The sequence below is a fragment of the Perissodus microlepis genome, chromosome 7 (genome assembly GCF_051167445.1).
Source record: "Perissodus microlepis isolate ML-2025 ecotype Zambia chromosome 7, ASM5116744v1, whole genome shotgun sequence".
Lineage (NCBI taxonomy): Eukaryota > Metazoa > Chordata > Actinopteri > Cichliformes > Cichlidae > Perissodus > Perissodus microlepis.
The window spans coordinates 9,542,655-9,568,623 of NC_140467.1; the positions used below are offsets into that span (position 1 = coordinate 9,542,655).

The window sequence follows — 25,969 nt, forward strand, 5'->3', positions numbered from 1 at the left end:
GTTTAGAAATCTATATGAAAAGCTCATTTGTTTTATGTATACACAGAAACCAAGCACTGCAACATGCAAGGGAATTGGTCTTAGTAGTACAGACCTCACTAGACTCCTGCAGCAGAGGAAAATAGTATAGAACAATGCTACACCCCAAAGCCATATCTGTCAGTTTATATGCATATTTGAAATCAAATATTCTTTTTAATTAGGATTTACTGCAAATCAATACAAAGTTGTTCAGATTGATCACCTTTTCCCTATGATAAAGTACATCTATCCTGACTGAAGTAATCTTGTCTTAGATGACAATGCACCAGCCTTGGGGCACAAGGTGTCACTGAATGCTATGAAATTGGTGTAAATCATATTTTATTACCTTTGCTGCTTCAACCCAGTCTCACAAATGGGAAGTTTTGAATTGATGTTTTCAACAGCATTCTCCATCACCATCATTAAATGAGGGTACGTCTTTTGAAATAATGGTGTTGCATCCATCCAGTAGACTTTCAGACATTTGTAGAATCAGTGCAGAGTCACAGTGAAGCTGTAGTGGTTGAACATGGTGTCATTGCACCTTACTAATAAATATATATATATTTCTTTCTCATATTCACCATCCATCTTGTTTAATTTGATCTATTCTATTTCTAGACTAAAAAGGCAAAGAACTCTGATCTGTGTCATTTTATCATCTTTCACAGCGCTAGCACTCTAGCACTCATCATAAGGTGGGCTGTTATCAATGGCTAAATCAAAAAGGTGATCCACATTAATAAAGTCGATGTTGTTAAGCTGAGGTAGCAACATTTTTCTACTCTGGTTTCTGGGCTTTGATTACTGTAGCCTGTGGTACAATGCTGGATAATTAAACACACATACGCAGACACAAATGCATATACCAATGGCAACTGGGTCAGGCACTGCCCTACATTGTTTTACAGACACAAGAAGAGCAAATGAGAGCAAAAAACAGAAAGAGAGGAAGAAAAACAAGGCAGGAAAGAGAGAGACAGATGTTGTGGTACAATCACTTTGGAACTAGAGAGAGTAATGAGCTGGCCCATGATGTGTATCTCGGTAGGCGGCTGTATTAAACCACAGTCTAATTACGCATCATTATAGAGGCAAAGGCTGAAGCAGGTCCAGTCCAGACAGAAAAGCAGAATGAGGCATAGAAACACCAGCTGCACCAAAACAACCTGCAGTGCCTGCCCTCACTCTGAAGCCTCTGACACCCAGGTGGCCAATTCAGTTCCTGTTCAACATGACCTAGATAATAAACGTTGCTTTAATGTGAAGTTAAGGGTTTGAACATCAAAATTACTTGACCACCTCATGACCCTTAATCTGTTTTTTTTGGGGGGGGGGTTGTTGTTTTTTTTCTACAACCGTGGGACAAACAGTAGAACTGTGATATATTCCTACCACAGCCGACATGGGTTCACAGTAATAGATTCAAAAACTCCCATGCGATGTCTTTAAAGTAAGCTTTTGCCCCAGTTTTATTTTCTGTTAACTTTAAATAGTTGCTGAAGAGAACTAAGGTAATGTAAGATGTTTTGTCTCCAGAGTTGCTACTTTAACAACAGAGCTATTTAGGATTGTCAAGAGACAGAAGAGCAGGTGTTTACAGTTTGCCAGAACAGCTTATCCATAATGAAAATGTTTTCTCTCCATCCATTTGATCAGTGTAATCCAGGAGGATGCACTTAATAAAACAGAGTATAAAATACAGTTAATTTTAATATCTCTTTTGCTCATGATGCCTATGTTCAATAATTCTATTATATCTCGTTAGCTTGCACAATATAACAATTTTTTTTTTAAAAAAAGGAAAAAAGAACCTTCTTTAGTTTCTCTTCTTTCTGGAACTATTTTCATTCATCAGTTATTTCTCACAAATATCTTCGTTGGTATTGTGCCGTGCAGAAAAGCATGCAAGGACAGTCAAGTTTTTACTGATCACTTTCATGCTTACTGTTTGTTAGTTCATTTGGCAAGAAAGAAGTATGAAGAACAAGGACTAACTGGTCGATAATTTGTGCTCTTCATTCAAAAATGAATCCCCACAGCATCCTCCACTTCTAAGCAAAATGTTTTTCAAGTATACAAAAAAAGAGGAAGGGACATTAAGATACAAAGGTGGTGACACTGAATTATTTAATATAGTTTAATACAGATGGAGAATCTATTTGTGGTGGGGAGGGAGAGAAACAAACAAACAAATAAATAAATCATATGCCATCTCCACTCAGTCTCCAGCTCCACCATCTCCAACAGCAGTTCTTCACCTGCTGCTGATTCTGGTTAGAGTGGCCCTCTAGCTCTCAGTGCATCTGAGCCAAAGGAGGACTGCTGCTGTTTAAGAAGGTGGAGCTGGAGTCTCATCCTCTTTTCTATTGACAGGATGAGCTCTTCTCTGCAGATGAAGAACAAGCTTGTCATAGAGAAGAAGCTGAATGAAACTGAGGATCGCTACAATTGAAACCTGGCCAGTTTGCCAGCAGGTCTAAAGAACACAAGACAGAAAGAGTATGGGTTAGCAGTAAATGAAGTTTACAAATAAGAGCGAGGAGATTATCCACAAGCAAATCAAATGCAGAAAGCATCTTGAAAAAAAATGCTTTTTTTTTTAAACTACACAAAAAAAAGTGTAGAACATTTCAGTAAGTCTGTTTCAAATAAAATGGCTTCTGGATTTTCTGAGTGCTTGTTGTGGGCGCACTGATCAGTCTTCCAAAGTAAACAGTGCAGCATTACTATAATCTAAACAGACCAGAGCAGTTTAGGCCAGTGAACATTTCAGCAACAGTTTCATCTTTTCTGATACTGTTTACATTTTGATAAAGAAGAAATGTTTCCTTTCCATCTATGAGTCAGAATCTTGTCTTGTGGTTGTGGATAAGCGTATGATTATTATTAGTTCAGTATTATATGCTCTGGCAGCAATGCAATACTGAATTTAAACAGCTTTTGAAAAAAGACTTGGAATTATTGAGATATACTTTTTTCTCCATATTTGGCTATTTTATTACTAGGGTAAACCGGTTTAAGATCCCCCATCCCCCCTCCTCTCTACACCCCCACCACCGGAAATTTCCTTTCTGACAAGTATATTGACTCATTCACGTTTCATCTTTCCTTAGAAGATGGTGGCCTGGTCATGTTTGAATAGCGCAAATATATTTAATATAACGAAACAAATATATAACAAAAATATTTTTTTTAAAAACGAAAAGAAAAAAATAGTTTTGAGTTGATGTAATAGGTTACCCTGGGGGCTATCTAGTTTAATATCAAACAACAATATTTTTTTTGCAGTAAGCGAAAGTTTGCATTTTTAAGATATGAAGAAAAATTAATGTCTCTCAGATGCCTTCCCCTCTTGTGAGAAAAGAGGCACCTTTTACAAGATTTTACATAAATTTATAATAAGTTATCAATTACAGTTTAAATATCCTGTAAATGATACTTAAGCATTTTTTTTTTTTTTACATATTATGTTGATAATCCAAAAAATATTCTAAAAGAAAATAGGGGCGTTTTACTCCAGTTTACAATATGAGGAACAAACCTCAAAGGGTAGAATCACCTGGTTCTTGGCCAATGAGGGTCCCCAGAAAAACGCCAACTTTTATCATTTATTATTGGTTAAAGCAGCAGGACCGAGCAAAGCCACTCTCCTCTAGGCTACAACTTCATAGAAGAACTGTCACGGCTCTCCAAGCCACCGGTGACAAACTGCTGATTACGGTAACCAACATTAATCAGCGTAACAACGCGAGCAGGCAGAGGTCTGAAAAAAGCTGTCTTTATCAAAATGACCACCGCATGAATGAAATGACCTGCCCACCCTATTCTCACACCCACGCACACCATGAAGCCTATACACCCGTGAGTGTTTCATTAGAGAGAGAGAGAGAATAAAAAAAGAGAAAGCAAAAAAGCTCCCTGAAACAAGGTCTCTGCAAACCAGAACATTAATTGATCGAAACAGGATTACAAGAGCTGTAGCCTACTTACATGAGCTGTGTCGGAAACTGCGATGCCCAACAACCGTCCTGCCACAGCAGGAACAGAAACACCCAGGCTCGTACCCCGCAGGAATCCATTGTAAAAAAAAAAAAAAAAAAAAGAGGGGGAGAAAAAGAGGGGAAATTCCCCGATGGACGTCAATATAGAATCTGCTCCACTCCCCTCTACCGTCGCTGAATGAAACGACGGGCGAAAGCAGCGCGTGTAGCCGCCTGTCGCTCCCTCACAGATTAACGAACACTGACACCTCTAATCTGATCACTCGGCCATCCAGCGCTCTAACAGGTACTGGAGCTGAATGCGATGCCAGACTCTCTCTCTCTCTCTCTCTCTCTATCGCTATCTCTCTCTCTCACTCACTCACTCACTCTCTCGTTCTCGCTGTTCCCGCTCTTTTCGTCTGTCCCTTAATTAACCGGATGCAATTACGGCAAACAGTAGTTGTGTAGGCAATAAAAGGAAAAGGTATAATTATGGTGTCACAAATGATTACTAAAAAGCATAACTTTAATTGCTGCTTTTAAATTAGTTATCGTTAATCTCTGGCTCTCTTTCACAGTGTGTTTTTGTCCTATCTCTCTTTCTCCCCTTTAACAGTTTCTTCCTGTTAAAAGGGAGTTTTTCCTTACCACTGTTGCCAAGTGCTTGCTCAGTTTGACTGTTTTTCTGTATTATTGTATTAGGGTCTCTGGCTTACACAATAAAGCACTATATAGATAAAGTGAATTGAATTGAGTTGAACTGAAATGAATAACTTTTGTGGTCTTTTGAAATAAATTTTGATAACTTTTTTTCTTCAAACAGGCACCATGTGTGCTTGCTCTCAGGTGGGCAGCTTAAGTAGCAAATATGTCATTTTTCTGTTCTTTTTATAACATCAGTTAGAATAACAAAACAATGGAAGGGACTAACTGGCATACCACCCACACAACATATGCAGTCAAATACATACAGGTTCAGGGCTTTCTCTTTAAAATACTTCAAAACCTCTCATCATTGCCTACAATGTGGAGATAGGGGAGAATTTACTGCCTTTGACTGCACAATCTTTACCAGTTATGCTAGACAGCAAGCAGACTAACTGTCCCACATGAGAATGAATGAGAATACTAGGCTGGCAGCTGCATTGATTTCACACATATAGTGCACGTGTGAAATTACCAGCAAAGTACAGTATTAGAGCCCAATAAATCTCAGTACTATCCATCATGTTTTATAAAATTGCATTTCTAAAGATGTGCTGCACATCGCATCGAATTTTAAAAGTTGCAATATAAATTCAAAGTCTGGCACAACTGCAGTAATGTTTTTGTTGATATTTGAAGTTATTAGTATCATCACCCTGTGAATAATTGAATAATTAAAGCAAAACCATTAAACCTAATCTATCAAAGTGCCTGTGTGTGCTTGTGCATGTGTCTGTTTGTACATGTGTGTGTGTGTGTGTGTAATTCAAGCCTGGAGGGAGGGCAGGGCGGCACAAGCACGGTGCTTGGGGATTTGGTTATCAATTGTTGCTTGGCAACCACACACCATCTCTCTTGTCCTCTCACCCTCCCCTCCTCCCATTTTCCCATTTCTCTTTTTGTTTCTCCCTCCCCACCTATCCATTGCTCTTACTGTACTACACTGTTGCGCTGACCCTTCAGTTTTTCCACTGTTCTCATCCTTCACACCTTGTGACATCACCTTTCCCAAATTCTCCCCCTACACCTTTTTCCACCCTCATTTCTCCTAAGAGAGGAAAAGAAGCAGATGCGCCTGATGATGGGATAGGAACGAATAGTGAGAACTGGACAGGAGAAAAGAGCAGCGCAGAGAGGGAGAAGGAGATGGAGAGATGGTGGCCTTTTCTGCAGACAATCCCATTCAGTACTTCAAGGATCTCACAGTGCACCCTGAAAAGGAGTCACTGCTACATACCTTCTCATATAGTCTAAGAAATGATCATTGGAATAAGACCAGAATAAAATCTTCTGGCATCAGTCAGACAGGCCGTAGAAGTCAGTTTTTCTCTATCCGTGTACTAATGTGCTGTATTCCATATAATGTAGTTAGATGATTAGATTGATTAACATATATTCCGTAACAGGAATACATACAATAAATAATTTGCCTTAAAATGTATTTTTGTATGGGTTTTTTCTTACTCCATATGAGGAATTTACTGAAAATATCTGCACAGAGTACAGCATATTTATTTTGAATATTAACCTCAAAGTTAATACTGACATCCAAGAGCAACCTGGGGATTTATATTATGAGTATAAGTGAATAATGTGTTGAACCATAATTGGTTAAAGAGCAGCTGTATTGGGTTTATTTGACAGAGGATACTGCCACCTATAGGTAATCTACGAAAATTACTGGAAACATTAAAGAACAAACCAGCTTCAATACAGTCTTTGTTTTTTTCTCTCCTGTCTTTCTTTTCTTTTTTCTGCATCTATGCAGTAGCGTGCAGATATCATAACGGCTGTGTTTAATATATGTGTTCATACCCATGCACATTTAAATTTGAACATAGATGTAGTATCTGACCACCTGGGAGAATATCATGATGCATTTCATCAATTACATTCCGTCATTTAATTAAGTGAACAGCTAAATGATACACTGGATCTTGATAAATGAAATATTCAAAATGGAAATATTTACGTATGTAATGCAATTTAGTGAGAAATAACGAAGAAAGATAAAGTGAAATAAATGCAATCTTAGTTTTAATATCTGTTCAAACATGAGGATAAGCAGTGGATGGGTGAATAGACACATTTAAAATATTTAAAAACAATTATTTTGACCTCACTAAAAAAATTATATAAAAAAAAGCAAAAGCAGGTTCATTCGGCTAAATGACATATTTATAATAATACAATTCATAATAAGTTAAACTAATGATTAAAATAATGATTAAAATAATGAAATAAAATAACTCAAAAATATATACTCCTCTGTACTGTTTCAGTATTATTATAAAAAACAACCTTGTATAAAAAAAATTATATAAGGTTATTTTTCTAGCTTTCTGAATTGTATTTACTTCATTTTGTAAACGAGTAATTCTGTATTTCTATTTGCAGAGTAAAACTAAATTGGAGTTTGTTTCCTATAAGACCTATTTACTCATAGTCTTCTTTCAACTTTGAAATTCTTGATGGTCATGACCCAAGAACATACATTTCTTTTGTACCATGACTGAGACTCATTCTTAGAATGCTTCAGGTGTTATTGAAGGGCAAGATCAGAGAGGCTAAGGACAATTACAGGAGAAAGCTGGAGTGGAAACTCCAGCAGAACAGCATGAGAGAGGTGTGGAGTGGTATGAAGACAATCACTGGATTCAGTCCATTCAACAGCAGAGGAGCTGGGAGCAGTGAGGACAGAGCCAATGAGTTGAATGTGTTTTTCAGCAGATTTGACACTGCAGTGAATGCTCTCCCCCCTAGTGACTTACCTGTAGTCAGCCTGCAATCCACAGTCACGCCACTCTCTCTCCAAACTCCTGTGGAAGTCCTGACACCCCTTCCCTTTGTCACTTTCACTCATGACCAGGTTCAGAGACAAATGAGAAGACTCCACTCAGGCAAGTTTGCTGGTCCAGACAGGGTGTGGCCTTATGTCCTCATGGCCTGTGCCCCCAGGTTTGTGGAGTCTTTCATGAACTGCTCATGATCAATCTGAGTCTTTAGAGCGTCCCAGTGGTGTGGACGATGTCATGTCTCATTCCTGTACCAAAGACACCATGTCCCAATGGCCCCCAAGGTTACAGGCCTGTGGCACCGACCTTCCATGTCATGAAAACCCTGGAAAGCCTCATCCTTTCCCGTCCCCAACCTATTGTCAGGCCACGTCAGGATACCTTTCAGTTCTCATACCAGCCTCGCCTCAGAGCTGAGGATGCCATCATCTACCAGCTCAGTTCTGTCTATACACATCTGGACCAGCCGGCAAGCACTATAACCCCTTTTCCATTAGTACCTACTCAATTGACTCAGCATGGTTTTCAGGGTTTTCCATTAGGTCATAGTACCTGGTACCAGGTACTTTTTTAGTACCTGCTTGCCTGAGTTTCAAAGCAATCCGAGCAGGTACTAAAATGTGACATCGTCAGACTGCGTGCCACCGATTGGCTGGTCAGTGGCATCTCTCAATGAGTCATGAGGTCATAAGGTCAATGCTGGACAGTACCTCCCACCCACTCCATGATGTGCTGGCCAATCACAGAAGCACGTTCAGTAAGAGATGGAGAATACCCAAATCCACAACTGAACAGCACAGGAAATCAGTGCTGCCTGATGTGGCTATACCCCCGTTACAACTCCTCTGTCTAATGCATAATACACAGTGCAATAGTCACACCCTTTTGCACATGTACAGTGAAAATGAGAAATAACAAATGATAAAGTTTTACAGTATACAGTTTAGAGTAAAATGTCCATCATATATTTATCTTTTTTTTGTAACTTTATTATACTGTTTTATTTAATTTAATCAGTTCCTGTACTGTCTTGGAGCAGCTGCAACCACATCATTTCCTAAGGGATTCATAAAGTATTCCAATTTTACAGCTGCAGTCTATGATACCAAGTGGCTCATCCCCAGATGTTAACGTGAGTCAATTCTGCCTCACAGTGACCATGCCTTGAAATTACAGCCAAATAAAGGATAGGAGGCTCTACCAAAGCCATTCATCATCCCAGTTCCAGCTTCTGCTGTCATAGTAATAAGTTATGTAAAATATGCAATCACCAAATATTTAGCTAATGTTAAAGCTGTGTAGAAGGTGATAATATTTTCAACTCCTAAGAAAAGAGACAATTTAAATAAATACATTTAAAAAACGAAAAAATAGACACAAAACTCATATCGTGTTGATGAGAATAAACCACAATGGGATGTTGAAAATAGGTCTATATCATAATCACAAGCACGGCAAATTGGTACAGCGATTATGTGTTCCACTCCAAACTCACTTCTACTAAACAATTTTTAAAGAATCACGGTGCCTTTTTTAAATAGTTTTTGGCACTATGATGTCAGCTTGTGCATACTTAATGTAGGTTTTTCTTTCAAGAGCAAGTTTGCAGTGTCCACAGGGAGCAGACGGTCAGAAGTTGAATTCATGTGTCCGTAGGCACGTCTAATTAACAAATAATGATTAAGCTGCTCCAAACACAGAAAACGAGTTTGTTCCTTAAAATAATTAACAGAGCAAGGCCTATTATCACTTTAAAAAAAATTTTTTAAGTAATAATAAAGAAAGCTGTTAACAAAACAAAGCTCAACTCCAAATGTGCAATATAACTCTTCTTAATATTTATTCTTTTAGACTCAGGGGAAACGCTGATTTTTTTACAGCACGATTTGCATATCTCAACACATCCTGTGTACAACCACAAAACCATAACAGTATATGTTTTGTTTTTACACTGAGTGAAAAACAAGACAATTTTACAAGCATATTTCTTTACACTCAGCATACAGATAAATCTATACATATTCTCTCTCTTTTTAAACGTAATCTTTAGGCAAAATATACCGACAAACCATCAACAAAACATGCAACATCCAAAACATAAAGTTTTAGACAACTATTGAAGTTGAGTAGATTTTTTTTTCCCCTTTGTGTTGTTTCAGCAGTTTACGGGACGTAGTTGCACACATAGTCATTGGTTGACAGCACAGGTTTTGATTACACAGTCAACTCCCCTTTTACAGCTATAGACATGAATTGCTGTACAATTATATGTCTTTTGTGATTTTTTTTTTCAACACTCACATGCTCAGACTTTGGACAATATAAACATTCAATCTTTGTAGAAAATAAACACTTTATGTACACATGTCAAACAACTTGAGTCACATTCACACCCCTCAGAACAACAACAAATGAATGGATTCACGATTACAGGCAACAGCTGATCTAAACAAACAGTATTTAGCTTGGGTGAAGTCTAATGAAACACAGGGGTTGAACAGTCAAGGCTGAGCATTGAGATAATATGTCTAATTTACTGTACTGTGTACACAAACTTTTTTAAGTACACTGAGAGCATGATGCAGTTTAGAGTGATATTTATCCCCCCCCACATTGTGCATTACGTTTAGGAACCCCAGTGTGTCTGCATGTTTTTTCTTTTTCCACATAGATACAAAATGCACACCACAATATTTCCTGCCATCACATACACCATGACTCAGTTCATTTCAGTGCATAAACACAAAACACGTAATCCCGCATGTCATGATGGAACAAATGAGACAACGCAATAATAAAGTGCACAAGATCCATGTAGATGTTAACAGCCGTTAACGTCAATATATATTAAAATCAGTAAAAAAAATCAGAGTATTTCATATTTTCTTTCATCGATGTACAAATTAAAGTTATTTTCATACAGTTATTTTAAGAACATATGTTCACAGATAAAACATTTTAATTCCAAAAACACAAATGCATTCAAACGTATATGTTGCATAGAATTACTTCAAATGAAACAATGGATCTGGAATGTAAAAAAGAAATATAATTGTTAAGAATTTAAACATAAATCACGGTTGGCACAACAAAATAATTGTCAGCATTGAAAAATTAACCTTGTTTTCTCCCTCACTATACTCTCTTTTTTGTTTGCTTGTTTGTTTTACTTTGTAATTATTATAGGCGATAAGTGACATCTTGCTCTAAGTATGTTTGTAGTCTCCAGTGATATATTATAAATAGTTGCATTGGCTTTGTGATGTGCCTAAACACACTAACAGTAGTTCTGAGGGTCAATTTTTCATTCTGTACAGGTAAAGGTGACAAAACATTGTAAGACGAATACAGATAAATACATGGGTCACCTACTCACACCTTAGTACTGAGACTAGGCCCCATGCTTTCATTTGATCCTATACATCACTGTACGCCAGTGGGCCTGAGTGTTTTGGTTGCAGGCAGTGAAAGAGGCTGGTTCAATGTGTTGTAATGGGAGTCACTGACACAAAATAGATAAGTGTTTTACAGTACAGCCAGACACACAAAAGAACCTTGACATTTGAATGGTAAAGCATTTTTTTTCTTCCTTTTGAAATAATTTTCAGGGAAAACTCAGACCAGAGGGACTTACTAACACAGAGACAGCAGGGCTGTCATACTGAAGTAATGACAGTTGCAGATCTACAGAGGATTTTGACACATATTGTATGAATTACATGTCTGACGATGGACTACACAGAAGGAAATATTAGCAAAATCTGAGCCACTATAACAATCTTAAAGCAAAATGTTGTACACTTGAGACGGATGTGTGAAACTCACCTTCCACAGTTGTAACATTCAACACAGCAGATGCTGTTCATTGTTAATTTAAATTTTAATTCTAATCTTTCTTAACAATATCATGCTAGTAAAATAGTAATCAGCCACTAGAGGTTGTCATTGACCTTGGATTTTATTTTTATTCTGTCACAGCCCTGTTCGATATAGTGGTGCATTAGTATGATCAGAGAACCAAGGGAGCTACTGAACATGATTATTAACATCCTTGAGCTCACATAGGTCCACATTCACATAATAGTTATTGTGACTGCCTACACCATAGATTACTGGATTGTCAGTGCGCCACTCACAGCCTCAGTCTAACAAGTCTGTGTATCTGTACTATATTATATATATTTGTATATATAATCTAGTGACAAGAGAACAACTCTTATACTGTATATTATATTTAGATATATTCTGCATCTGATATCTGTGTATACTATATAAACGTCACACTGTACAATGTGATTCTCTGATATGCTCTTATATTTGCATGTGGGATATCTACAATCAGAAGTGCTGTACATTTAATCCTCATCCCACAGCAAAGGTCAACTGTCTGACTCAGGCCTACATAAGCTCTTTATTGTGTTTTTTTTTTCCTTTTTCAATGAAACTGAAAGAATATTGTACAAAAAATGTATGCATTTCTTCATCAGTTAATATTCCAAGACCACTTAAATCCACACACATCACGATCGTAGCACAACCACGTCTCTCATATGAAGGAAATAAAATGAATTCCATGATTCTGTTTTTCATCTTTCCCTTTGTTAGATATGTTTGTTCAGTAGTGCAGAATCACATCTCGGCGTCTCATGTGGATTATGGAAATAGAACTGTGGTAAGAAAGACGTCACTGCCCTCAAAGCCATGTTGCTGCTGAGTGTCTATCAGTGCCAGCTTTTTATGTTTGCATGTTAAATCCAAAACCAGCAGAGACTTGAAATGGGAAGAGGTGGAAATGTGCTGGCAGTGTTGGACTGATATAATTGCAATGTTAGTAGCACATAATAAACCTTTATTTTATGATTTATAAACCAAAGCAACAAATTAAAGGAATCTTTTTTCTTTGCTCTTATTCTCACTCTCTTATTCATTTTTTGTCACATCTCTGAACTATGCACTTTGCATTTAGTGTTGGCTGATCTGCTGCATCTGGATCTTTTTGGTGTGGTGTTCAGGGGTTGGTCTGAGTGGAACTGACGAACAGCTTGTGCCAGCTGACCACTCTCTTCCTCATGTCCACCTTGTCAAGCCAGATGTAGGCTTCACCTATCAAGGTTTTCTTCATGAACTTCCCTCCATTAGACACCAAGAAAAGCTGGGAATGCATGAGAAAGACAAAAAGAATTTGTCAGTTAGTTATCTATATGTGGTTTGCTAGCTCAAAAAGTGCATGTTATTCAGTATGATTATTCATAGTTGCAAGCAGGTTGATACAAGTATATCTACACAGCAAAATCTCCAGTGTTAAATTAACACTAGAGAGTGTCTATATGGGTCCACACCTCTGAGTGTTAAATACAACACTGTTGAGTGTTAAATTAACACTTTTGACAGTGTTATATGTTTAAAAGTAACCTAGTCAGTTTTGAAGATTAACAATGGCTAACACTGAGCAGTGCTGATTTTCTAACACTGGAATATTTCTAACATTTTGAGTTATTTTCCAGTGTTAGAAAATCAGCACTGCTCAGTGTTAGCCATTGTTAATCTTCAAAACTGACTAGGTTACTTTTAAACATATAACACTGTCAAAAGTGTTAATTTAACACTCAACAGTGTTGTATTTAACACTCAGAGGTGTGGACCCATATAGACACTCTCTAGTGTTAATTTAACACTGGAGATTTTGCTGTGTATAAGTCTAAAAATTAATGCATTTTATAGACCTGGGAATTTTAGAGCCCATATTAGCTATTTACAGCAGAAGAAACAGCTTTTAACCATGTTGTGAGTACCAGAGGAAACTCTGCAACTTCCCTATGTTTGGAACACTACAAACACGGCCTGATGGCCGCACCTGCAGCCACACACCTCTGCAGTTGGGCTGTGTTATATATTGAAGTGCTGATTGGGCCATACCAAGTGCAGCTCTTGCCACCCATAGGTGTGCATAAGTAACTTGTTTACCCTTCTGCTGGGTATTTTTGATTTGAAGTAATTATTAAACTAAGTGTTGCTTTATTTGTTTGGTGTTAGATAATTTGTTAGGATTTGTGTTCCCCTTATGTATCAACTTGGCCTGATCAGCCAGTATTTAAGTCCCCTTTGTTTCTTGCTGTTAGCTCAGTTTTGTTTGCTGAGTAGTTAATCTGGAGATATGTCAAGTTGCTGTTTTTGGATTGAGTTTTGTTCTATTCATTTGACTTCTTTTAAGGGCCCTGTATTATTAGTTCATTTTGTATTCTTTTTTTTTTTTTTTTTTTTTACAATTTTGGGGGGTAAATAAACCCACTTTTTTCTAAATACTCACTGTGTCCTCGTGCTTAACCAGCCTAGTCTCTCACACATCGCAACAAAAAAGTTGGGAAGAGTGTAAACTAGTCATCCACAACTTGTTGTGCTAATAAAATAAGATTATTTTTAAACAACACTCTCATATTATGGGATATTTGTGACTCCTTGTCAATACGCATAACAAATATTAGGGAAATCTATTTATGTTTTGAGTGTCTGAAAGAAAAAAACCCCAACAGAATATTGCCAAGTATATTGGATTTTTAAATCACCAAATATTGGTATCAGTCATAAATATCCTTTATTGTCCAGACTCTAACACAATCATGATTTACTAAGTTTTATTCACTCATCGTATTTGACAAGTAGCAGGGGTCTGAAAGTTATTTAGGTGCCTGTTGTACACTACCTGTATGGAGTGTCCAGTTGGGTTTAGGGGGAATCTGAAGGTCTCATTGAAAGAAGGCTCTCTATCATGTCGACAAATTCTCGTCTTCTTCTTAATGATCCTCTTCTGGGTGGCCACATTCACCACATACAACTTCACATACAGATCTGGATGCAAGTTGGATAAATAATAATATGAATTCATAAAAAGAGGACTATTGAGATTAAAAAATCAAAATGCATGTACATCAGTACTGATTGGTTCCACACCTGGCAGGTGGTCTGGGCTTTTGAACTTGTAAGTGATGTTTCTGCACTGAAGGATCTCCAAGACCAGTTGGTCGCCTTCTGTTTTCACCTCCTTCTTGAGAGCAACCTTGATCTCCCCCATTACTTGTGTTTTACCAGCTAACACAAAACAGAAAGAGCAAAATCAAAATCACATCAGGGAATATATCGCCAAAGTTTCACGTGTATCTCACCAGTTCTACATGTCCTGAAATAATTAAGAATTTTACAAGACAAGATGATTTAAACTTGGTAAATTAGTTGTCAGGCACCATGGAAATGACCTCCCGACCTTCATCATTGTAACAGCTGCCAGGCTATACCCTAAAATGACCCTCTGCTCTTTGTAACAAATTGAAACTAGAGAGGGAAGGGAGGCATCGTGACACCTGAGCTACATGAAATGTAGATATAACAGCAGGTGGGATAGCATGCCAACCACTTCTCTCAAGCCATGCAGTAAGTTATTATTCGGGTTAATATTGTTCATTGACAATAAGCACTTAGCTGACAATTTGACCTCGCAACTTAATAATGACATTAGCAACACCATTTAGAGGCAGTTAATTAGGTGGCTTGGTTACAAAGAAATTGAAAAAAATAAAATAAAATACAACAAAACCGTCATTGCACAAAATACTCAACAGGGGGAGCCCTCTGACCAAGAAAGCAAACATTTGAAAACGTGACATTTCTAGAGCTTGCCTTCATTTTCTGCAGTCTCAAGTTGGTTTTTGTCTGTGCCATTAGGAATAGTCTTACCGCTGTGAGAAAAAAAAAACCAAATGAATTTATGAACAGTGTTTTATACATTTAAAAGAGTATAACATGACATATACATTAACAACCGTTAATGCATAATATGCTTGTATGGAACTACAAATAGTCTTACATCCGTGGCACTTGAAAAATGGCACTGTCCACTCCTGTGCCTGCTCCATCTTCACTATCCAGACCTCCATAAGCGTCTCCAACCAGGCTCGGGGCAGATAGTACCACTGACCCTGAAACATCACTCAGCCGGTGTCCTGGTCCTGTGGGTGGCAATACTGAGTGTGATACTGAGGAAATCAATCACTCGTTTTTTTTTCTTCAAAATAAATTACTTGCATAAAAAAACCAAACAGAGAATGTTAAATGACCCAGCTTTTACCACGCATGGATGCCCAAGACATGTGCTGTATGTAACAAAACACACACCCAGCTATCACTCATTGACAGAGGCACTCTCCATCACACATAACTTTGACAACTTTGACTAAGCATCACATAACAGGGCATCACTGTAAATGTCAGCATCTCCTTGCATTTACGTAACAGTGCTGTGTAAAATCTCTGTAATACAAAGCAAATCCCTACATTAGAACTAAATGAAGGTCACTAAATTTAATGAAAAAAAATAAGATTAATTCACTGTAGGACATGGCATGGCAGTTTGTTCATACAATTAAATATTCTTTCTTGGCTCTGGCTGGTTTCTGTTATGCTTTTGTAGTAAGAAAGAACTTGGGAAAATATGTGAAGATTACTGTTGAAACACATTCGGTGACTTTCGGTGTGTTTTTGAAAGATGATGTGTGACCACAATGTGTTTGAAGCACAGTCTGTTACTGAAATGCAATAATTAGTCATTCTGTTCCTAATGAAAACAAAATCATTGGATAATAAAAGCGACACAAAATAAATATATAAATAATGAAATAATATATAAAATGAATATGTGCATTTCCAGACATTCATAGTGCTACATACAGAAAATAATTACAACAGAAATATCAATATTTACACATTCATTTATTTGGAAGGCTTAGTTTTAATTATTTAATTATAATAATTATTATTAGTAGTAGTTTTTTTAGTTGCTGATTAATATGATTTATTTATATATTTATAGAGTATATTTTTCCTATGTTGCCTCACCTTCCCTTGACATTTCTGCTTCCCTCATGGTTAGCTGACCGCTTTACACTCACTGGCTGGTGAGTGCAGCGTGAACCTCCTGTTGACTTTTGAAACCTCTTGGTGTTTCTGTTTTTCCAGGTTTGACTGGGTCATTTGTGCCCCCTTTGTTTTAGGTGGGAGGAATAGGGAAGGACTGTGCAGGGCGAGAAGACTGTGTGCCATACTTGTGTCTGCCTCTGTGTGTGCTTTTCTAGGGGTTAATTCTTGTGACACACACATGCACATACACAGCAATATTGCAGCTCCACAAAATATTCCGTGGCCAGGAAAAAATAGCTAGGGAATCTACAGTTGCATGCGTATAAAAACCTCCAACAATGAGTTTACTTTCCTTTGTAAAGAAGTAGACCATTAGAGTTCATTTTGAGGATATCACATTGAGGATTATACACAGGTAATGGATGTTGTTTAAGTCATGTTAACACAGTAGAACATACAACATGTAAGGGATTACCATCCTAGCTTGGTTTCTGTACTGGGGTTGGAAATCTCCACACCGGGGTTCTGTAGAAACCATATGCTTGGGATTGGCACATGCACACTCCATGTAGAAACAGAGGGGTCTGGATTTCTAATTTAGCTAATAATACTAATACCACAAGTTAAAATAATCCATTAATTATGTTTGTAGTTTCTTAAACTATTATCCCATTTTATTAAATATTTAAGATTCCCAAAGAGAAAACCAAAATATTAAACTGGTGAAAAATATCAGAAACAACACATAACAATTTAGTAAACTGAATGAGCCCCATCTCTAAAAATAAGATTTTAGAATTACATAGTGTATTAAATAGGATTTCACAGCAAGTTTATTTTTATTTGTGTACTTATTTGATCTTTTTTATAATTCTTTATCTGCCTTGCTTTTTGTTTAACAGTTATATTAATGAGATAGATCACTGTGACTTTGTACTGGCAGAAAAGCAAGATGAGATGAGCAGAAGGCAAGGTAAACTGTTAAGGAGATGAATGCAGAGCAATTCAAGGCTTTATCAAACAATCTCTACAAAGCTTGCATGCAAGGGGAAAAGGTGCATTTCGAAGGTGGTTTATCGGGGGTAGGGGAAGGATTTACTTGGTTGCAGGCAGGATTGTTGCACGGCAGCTTCAGCAGCAGCAATTGCTATTCCAGCATCCTCAAGGTGGGCCTGAGTGACACTGCTCTTGCTTTGGCTTCGGGAGGGGCCATGGGAACGTAGTTGGCCATCGGAGGAAGACTTGGAACTGCCTGGGCTACTGTGTGACTTTTCCAAAGGCATCATTTGCATGTCTAAAGGAATATTAAATGGATGGTTACAAGTGCCAAAGAGAAAACTGCAAAATACAGTGGCTTGCAAAAGTATTCGGCCCCCTTGAACTTTTCCACATTTTGTCACATCACAGCCACAAACATGAATCAATTTGAAAGACCAATACAAAGTGGTGTACACGTGAGAAGTGGAACGAAAATCATACATGATTCCAAACATTTTTTTACAAATAAATAACTGAAAAGTGGGGTGTGCGTAATTATTCAGCCCCCTGAGTCAATACTTTGTAGAACCACCTTTTGCTGCAATTACAGCTGCCAGTCTTTTAGGGTATGTCTCTACCAGCTTTGCACATGTAGAGACTAAAATTCTTGCCCATTCTTCTTTGCAAAACAGCTCCACAACTGCCCTGTGATGGCCTCAGAGGTTGTCTAAGAGGATATTGGGAGCAACAACACCATGAAGTCCAAAGAACACACCAGACAGGTCAGGGATAAAGTTACTGAGAAATTTAAAGCAGGCTTAGGCTACAAAAAGATTTCCGATGCCTTGAACATCCCACGGAGCACTGTTCAAGCGATCATGAAATGGAGGGAGTATGGCACAACTGTAAACCTACCAAGACAAGGCCGTCCACCTAAACTCACAGGCCGAACAAGGAGAGCGCTGATCAGAAATGCAGCCAAGAGGCCCATGGTGACTCTGGACGAGCTGCAGAGATCTACAGCTCAGGTGGGGGAATCTGTCCATAGGACAACTATTAGTCGTGCACTGCACAAAGTTGGCCTTTATGGAAGAGTGGCAAGAAGAAAGCCATTGTTAACAGAAAACCATAAGAAGTCCCATTTGCAGTTTGCCACAAGCCATGTGGGGGACACAGCAAACATGTGGAAGAAGGTGCTCTGGTCAGATGAGACCAAAATGGAACTTTTTGGCCAAAACGCTATGTGTGGCGGAAAACTAACACTGCATATCACTCTGAACACACCATCCCCACTGTCAAATATGGTGGTCGCAGCATCATGCTCTGGGGGTGCTTCTCTTCAGCAGGGACAGGGAAGCTGGTCAGAGTTGATGGGAAGATGGATGGAGCCAAATACAGGGCAATCTTGGAAGAAAACCTCTTGGAGTGCAAAAGACTTGAGACTGGGGCGGAGGTTCACCTTCCAGCAGGACAACGACCCTAAACATAAAGCCAGGGCAACAATGGAACGGTTTAAAACAAAACATATCCATGTGTTCCATGAGGACACGAGAATCTGTGGCAAGATCTGAAACCTGCTGTTCACAAACGCTGTCCATCTAATCTGACTGAGCTGGAGTTGTTTTGCAAAGAAGAATGGGCAAGGATTTCAGTTGCTACATGTGCAAAGCTGGTAGAGACATACCCTAAAAGACTGGCAGCTGTAATTGCAGCAAAAGGTGGTTCTACAAAGTATTGACTCAGGGGGCTGAATAATTACGCACACCCCACTTTTCAGTTATTTATTTGTAAAAAATGTTTGGAATCATGTATGATTTACGTTCCACTTCTCACGTGTACACCACTTTGTATTGGTCTTTCACGTGGAATTCCAATAAAATTGATTCATGTTTGTGGCTGTGATGTGACAAAATGTGGAAAAGTTCAAGGGGGCCGAATACTTTTGCAAGCCACTGTAAATAAACCAACCCCTCTCAGGTGCAAATAATATTTCACAGTCATCTGATTGTTCCATGCAGTACTGATGTGTATGTATTTACAGTGTTCAAGGTATGGTTATGAATACCTGCCAAGAATATTAATATTATTTATTGCTTAAAACTACTTATATGGAATTAATTGATATTTAGCAATCATTAACTGTAAGAATGAGGGGATTCTTTACCTTTAGCTGGATCGGGAAAGATTCCATGGCTTCTGCTCTTGATTACAGAGTTTTTAGGTGAATCATGACTCCCATCTCCCTGCCCTGGTGCTAGACCCTGACCCATTCCATGCCCCTGTCCAGAACCTGAAATGTGGCCCTGGCCATGTCCCTGACTTGACCCAGACCCTGACGGACCTTGGGCAGCATGGTGGACTCTGCTGTGTTCAATGCTTTCACTCTGCTCTTTCAAAGGCAGCCAGCGAGGAGTGTTGTCCAGCTGGGTGGTATTTGACAAGTCAATCAGTACCTGAGTGACAATAAGAGAAAATAAAAGAGAGAGAGAGTGAGACAGTACAAAATAAATAGGAATTTAATATATATAGTTATAGAAGCCAAGTTTAAATTTGGTGTTTGTCTGACCTGAGAGTTAAGTTAAGAAACGCAGGTCCACCAGTAAAACAATAAAAATAAACCAACATAAAATAAAATAAAATAGCAAAAACCACTTTAATGAGGTAAATTGGTAAAAAAGAAAAAGAAAAAGTGAGCTAAATTTCACATTGTCAGATAGCAGACTCGGCTTCACAAGTCACTTACTTCTCCAAGGAAGTCATTGGAGGAGGACCTGTCATAGTCCCACACTGTCACCTCCAGCGTTTTTTTCTTCAGCTTCAAAGAAAGAAAAAATAAGTAAAGAGAGGGTCACAGATTATGGTGAGGCGTTGAGGCGTTGAGGCGATCGTGCGAGGGAACAAAATGTGTGAGGTGTGAGCTTGTTTGTCTGTGTGAATGTGGGTGGATGAAGGACAAAAGAAACGAGCTCGTGTACACTGAATGAGTCGTGCCTAAATGAGTGTGTAGCCATGAATGCTAATGAGGGGGGTAATTTAATCAGCAAGGAAATCACGAGTTGTTAAATGCATGTGTGCAAATACGTGGACGTGTATAGAAACACTGTTGGAGGACATAACATATACAGATATACTTATATAAGTATGCACTGCAGATTTTTTTAAGGCTGCGGTAAGACGATGGTGGTGTCTGTCACAAACAACACAAGCAAACACAGATGGCTAAGAATAAACACAAGCAACCATATATACCTCTAGCAGTCACAGATGAGCACACATGGGCATGATTACCTAACACTCTTCTATTACTCTTTTTGCTAAAAAGGCATGCAGTTAAAGTGTCTGTGTTGACACTGTAAGAGCAAGAATGTCGGTTGTTAACTTGAGGTTTGCTAGTGCTGATAAGAGGCTGCATAGAGGATACTGAAAACAGCCTGAGGGAGAGAGCATGAGGACAGAATTCTAAGTGTCGTATAAGACGCTGAGGCTTCCACATTGCCCAAAGTGGATCACAACAAATACAGTAACTACACAAGAGTGACTGGGGGAAGATGTTTGTGTGCATGTGCGTTTTAGTGTGGGACAGGAAGAGAGGGTCTGCACAGTACCTGCTCCAGATGAATGTTCTTGTAGATGACAGTCTGATTCCATTCTGGGTTCATGGTCTTCTGGGCATACTTGGTCCTTCTCTTGTTATCAGCACTGATAATTCATGACATTCAGAATGATTGGTGGTTAATAATACATTATTAAAAATCTCTCCACTGCTTGATCCCATGGCAACATTCACAAAACTGCAATGCTCAGTAAATGGGCTGAATAGATGCTGCTTGGAAAATGGTCAATATCCTTATTTGGAGGCACCAGAAAGATCGCAAACAAACTGAAATATTTTTGTTAATTGTCTGCTCTGAGTAAGATGCTTTTAAATTTTTTTTTTCAAATGAGTACAGAGATAGAAGCTGAGGAGAGTTCAAAGTCAGAGGCATGGAGAGAAAATGTAATGGCAGAAGTGCTCTTAAACACTGTGAAATAGCGCAGATAATTGGACGAACAACAAAGGCCACAATAAAAGGATGGAAAACCACTTTGGATGGGTAAATTACACAAATAAAAACATAACACCAACTAAAAACAAAGATCAGCACCACACTACCTTGCATTCTGGACAACCATGACTTGGCTGAGGGAGTCCAGAAGAGGAAGAGGAGGGCATATATCACAAACAAGAAAAGCAAAAACACAAAATAACAGTCAGAGAAGCTCAAAGAGCTCAAAGAAAAGGCAGTAAAGGATAGAGAGCTGAGGCAATCAATATTCTCTTGAGGGTAAATCACTGTTTTTGTGCCTACACAGTAGATATGACTCAAGACCAAAAAGCCTCACAGTGATTACTGGCTCACAGGTGAATGAGAAATTCACTACTCTGACCTTTTGTTGAGACACTGCGGCTGTGAACTCTTTTGCTAATGTCAGACAGATGCATTTCAAATATATTCTTACAATAAAGCAGCAGTACAAAGGTGCTCTCAACGAGCTTACATTTTTAACCTATACAGCGTGTAGGTTGAGGGAGAGAGCGCATAATCTAATAAACAGGCCTGATGGAGGCATTATCTAAGAGCAGATATTGTTACAAGGGAGATAATGGCTGCATCGATCCTCTCTCTTGCTATTCACAAGCTCTTAGGAAGACAGTGGAGTCGACACCGATAAGGAGTCTCACCTAGGGACAAAACCAAAGCACTCACTTTAGCCAAAAGTAGAAAGAGTAAGAACATGAGGTTGACCATGTGGACTCTCTGTTGCCAGCTAATTTGATACATTATAATGCAGCAATTTGGCAAAAGGCCGCCTCTTACAGCTTTATGTAAAGTCTAACACAACTCACTTTATTTATTTATAGACTAAAGCAAATCGAATCAAATTACTGCAGAAATGACTGCCTCATATCATCATGTCCTGTACCATTCTCTCACACAAACTTAAGACGTTAGTCAGTGGGATACAGCAAAGTCAGTACAAAGTCAGGAAAAAAAAATCAGGGAGAGAGAAAACAAAACAGACACAAAGGCAGAAAAGCAGACACAGAACACATATTAGTTAGCACTAAAATACTAAAAGCTCACCCTCTCCCAGGTAAAAGGTAGACCTTCACAAAAGGGTCAGAGTAGCCATCATTATCCCTTGGGGCCAGGTTTCTAGCTTGCAGGACGTGGACAATAAGATTTCCTAGATTTCTGTCATAGTTGATCTGGAGCTGTTTGAAACAGAGTGTAGAGGAGGCTCTATGAGAGAAACTACAGGGGTCCATCTTTATGTTGTTGGGGGAAAATAGTGATATTCTCTTAATGTTTGTTTGCATGTGTGTGTGTTTTAACCTGAATTTCTCCTGTGATGGGATGAGGCGTCTTCATCATCTCTGTTTGCTAAAAAAAATAGAACAAAAACAGAGAGGTCAGGAGGTGGAGTGGTTCTAGATTGATCGTTTAATGATTTGGCAAACAGATTTGTCTGGCCCACAATAACAGACTTTAGCCATTAACCTGGGATTAAGTTGCAGTATATATTAATAGAGTACTGGTGAAAGAGGTGCCCTTGTAGAATAGATATTAACATTTTTCATTGAACGTATGCACGTTGTGGGGGACACTGACTATCTGATCGGTGTGTTAGAAAGGAAAGTCTGTCAGTGTAGTGTGACACCATTAATTAGTTTAGTCAGACATCTCGTGTTCAAAATGAGTTCTTTATTGCAGCATCAGACTGCGAATTTGGGGTTTGATAGGTAATTATCCCCCTTGACCCTACATGCGGATGCTAGGATGGTCGAAGCAGCCAGCTGCTCTGTGCAGAGGGAGAGACGAGAAACCCAGACTCTTAAATAGAATGCCCAGATGAGAGGTTGTGTTTGGTATATGATTTAAGGAGAATGTTTCATTTGTCTGATGCAGTGCAGCTTGAGTTGCCTGGCTGAACTTGCCTGCGGTCTTCACTTCATTTATGTAAAGCAAACACATTTCACAGAAATGTCAACAAAAGACTAATTTGAATAAGAATGTGTGTGAGGTAAGCCACTAAAAAGAATTTTAATGGATGAAATCCATTACCTTGTGTCGCTGCTTCTTGCTTATTGCAGGGGATGCAGGCTGGCCAGGGCTTGGCACCCCACTGGAGGCAGCCGATCCAATACCAGAGTGGAGGAGGGCAGAGCGCTCTAGTGCAGACAGGACCCCCAATCCCCCAGCTCCTACTCCAGCCATACCAGGTGCCTGCTGCTGGGACACCTTCTGCAATTCTGCAGCTAACTGCTTAGGATCCACACCGGGGGAACGCTGTCCACCTACAGAGACGAGTGTATATAGTGACTCACATTTTATTTATGTCAAACATGTACACAGGCGCATGCACGCATGCAGACGTAGCAACAAATTCTCGTACATACCAGCCTTAAGCTGGACATGGTGCTCCAGGGCTTGTGGGTGCTCAGGGTCAGACAGCATATTTAGGTCGCTGTTTGGATCCATACAGGAAATTTATAATGGAATAACAACCAGTGCGTTGTAGGAGTAATCAGTCACAGAGTGGATATTTGGCAGATGAAGGGGTGTGGGACGAACAGAAGGGGAAGGAAAGACGAGAGAAGGTGTTCATGGCTGCAGAGTCACCATTTTGTGACTAAACATGTAGGAGTTTCAGTGGGATAGAGGGATAAATGGTGACAGATGTTACTCACAGTCTCACACAAAGCTCCGCCTCTGCACATGTCTGGCCCATAATAGACTGCACTTCCTCATAAGTCTTTCCCGTTAGAGGGACTCCATTCCACTCCAACACCTGCATTCCTGTAATACGATGAAGGCCAGCATGAAAAATGAGTGACTACCCCTCATCTCTATACATGAAACGTGTTAGAACAGAGAGTGCAGTTTTCATGCTCACAGAACAATAGTAATAGCAAACAGCTCTTCAACTGAATTAACTCTGTCTTCATTCTTCTTTATTCTCAGTTGGGTTTATGCATTGGCTTTGTTCCATTGTTGGAACAACACCCAGCACAAAAGCAAGAAAGATGAGTTTTGCCGATGATTATATTAGATGTTTTGTTTCTCACAAAGAATAATGTAGAAAAAATAGCATATTAGAAGTAAAAACACAGCAACAGCACAAGAAATAACCACTAACATGTGCATATTTATGATGTAATACACAAAACAAATCACAGCAAACTCAATTTTTCCACCCAGGGCCAAAGAAATATGAGGCCTCACTTACACAACTGAAACCTGGTCTTCAGATTAGACTTCTGCTTACGAAGCAACTCACCAGCTGCTGTGACAATAAAGGCTCACATTAATAAGTGCGTATCCTCATGCATGAGCCAGTATTTCTTCTTAGATTATTCCCTCTGTTCTCTGTGTATAATCTGTATCCTCCCCCATGTTATTTCACACTGCACCTAAAGGCATGTTCTGCTGCCAGTTTCTTTCAACAGAACATAACCTGTTGAACCTGCCCAACCAGAGACAATAAAACACTGGACTTACTGTATGCCAATGCAGAAGAGGCATACAGTTCATCACCTCTCCCTCCCCTGGGCAGATCTGATCACAGCCTGGTGCACCTTGTCCCTGTGTATGAGCCCTTAGTGCGCAGGGAGCCACCAGCCACCCGCAGAGTACAGAGATGGTCGGAGGAGAGCGAGGAGGCTCTTAAGGATTGTTTTGAGTCAACTGTGTGGGAGGTGATTTGTGATGACCACGCAGGGCTCGCAAAATTTCAAAATCCCTGGTAGCCCTTCGGGCAGGGACTCTTCAGTTTTTGGTAGCCCAAAATAAATTTAAGTAGCCCGAATAAAAAAGAGAGCAATTTTTTGATTGATGTTTTGTTTCCTGTTTTGTTTCCGTTACAATATTATACTTTAATGTATAATATTGTAACGGAAACAAAACATTAATCAAAAAATTGTTTAAACACAAATTACAACATTGTATAAAAATTACAATCATCAACTCAAATACTTGGTTCTAATTGAACAGAAATTTCTATGAACTTGTAAGAACTGTGTAGGACATGAATCAGTCTGTGTCAGATCCTGAATTTGAAATTTCCACTGAAGTCACAGGTAAGAGGCAAGTGGAACCAAGATCGAGGCCATTTGCTTTTTGAAGTTTGCAAAGACTGCTAAATTTTGCCAGTGGTAGTTCACTCTTTGCAACATAGTACGCTATTCTAAACTGATTTTCAGGTTTATTTTTAGTATGTTATTTGCAATTGGTGTTTGTTCTGGGAAAGATATTGCAGACTGAGCAATAATGCATTTCCTGCATTTCTCATGGGTTCTAATGGGGGCCTTTCTTAAAATGACTGGTCCCAGTAACAAAGGCGCTTGTCGACTCAGAAATCGAGGGAAAAGCAACAACACACCTGGCAGAACATTATGTTATTTACACGGGTGCACATAAGTGGTCCGCATGTGCGCATTCGCTGTCAAAATAAAAGACGCGCACCAGATAAGAAGTTGCAACGCGCGTTTGCGTCCATATAAAAGGCACTGTTTTTGTCCGCTAGAGTGGG

The 25,969-nt window shown here is 38.9% G+C and overlaps 2 protein-coding genes across 11 annotated transcripts in view; both read right to left on the bottom strand.

Moving 5' to 3' along the window:
* The window catches only part of LOC146382540 (voltage-dependent calcium channel subunit alpha-2/delta-1), a 70,272-nt gene extending 65,853 nt beyond the window's left edge, over window positions 1-4,419 (bottom strand). For 2 of the 7 annotated variants that reach the window (XM_084933261.1, XM_084933258.1), the window contains exon 1: window positions 4,018-4,418. In XM_084933261.1, the coding sequence (XP_084789387.1) occupies window positions 4,018-4,106 (89 nt within the window). In that variant the 5' untranslated portion in view covers window positions 4,107-4,418. Of the gene's footprint in view, window positions 1-4,017 lie in introns of all 7 variants that reach the window. The other 5 variants (XM_084933263.1, XM_084933260.1, XM_084933257.1 and 2 more) reach the window with 4 other exon arrangements.
* Window positions 4,420-9,326: 4,907 nt separating this feature from the next.
* The window catches only part of pclob (piccolo presynaptic cytomatrix protein b), a 67,527-nt gene continuing 50,884 nt past the window's right edge, over window positions 9,327-25,969 (bottom strand). For 3 of the 4 annotated variants that reach the window (XM_084933267.1, XM_084933266.1, XM_084933264.1), the window contains 15 exons: window positions 24,129-24,237; window positions 23,838-23,905; window positions 23,503-23,735; window positions 22,774-22,821; window positions 22,522-22,652; window positions 21,549-21,575; window positions 21,001-21,094; window positions 20,139-20,210; window positions 19,560-19,848; window positions 17,517-17,711; window positions 15,369-15,510; window positions 15,182-15,240; window positions 14,459-14,596; window positions 14,211-14,356; window positions 9,327-12,662 (listed from right to left, as the gene is read on the bottom strand). In XM_084933267.1, coding sequence (XP_084789393.1) covers window positions 12,519-12,662; window positions 14,211-14,356; window positions 14,459-14,596; window positions 15,182-15,240; window positions 15,369-15,510; window positions 17,517-17,711; window positions 19,560-19,848; window positions 20,139-20,210; window positions 21,001-21,094; window positions 21,549-21,575; window positions 22,522-22,652; window positions 22,774-22,821; window positions 23,503-23,735; window positions 23,838-23,905; window positions 24,129-24,237 — 1,895 coding nt within the window. In that variant the 3' untranslated portion in view covers window positions 9,327-12,518. The remainder of the gene's footprint in view (window positions 12,663-14,210; window positions 14,357-14,458; window positions 14,597-15,181; window positions 15,241-15,368; window positions 15,511-17,516; window positions 17,712-19,559; window positions 19,849-20,138; window positions 20,211-21,000; window positions 21,095-21,548; window positions 21,576-22,521; window positions 22,653-22,773; window positions 22,822-23,502; window positions 23,736-23,837; window positions 23,906-24,128; window positions 24,238-25,969) is intronic. The other variant, XM_084933265.1, reaches the window with a different exon arrangement.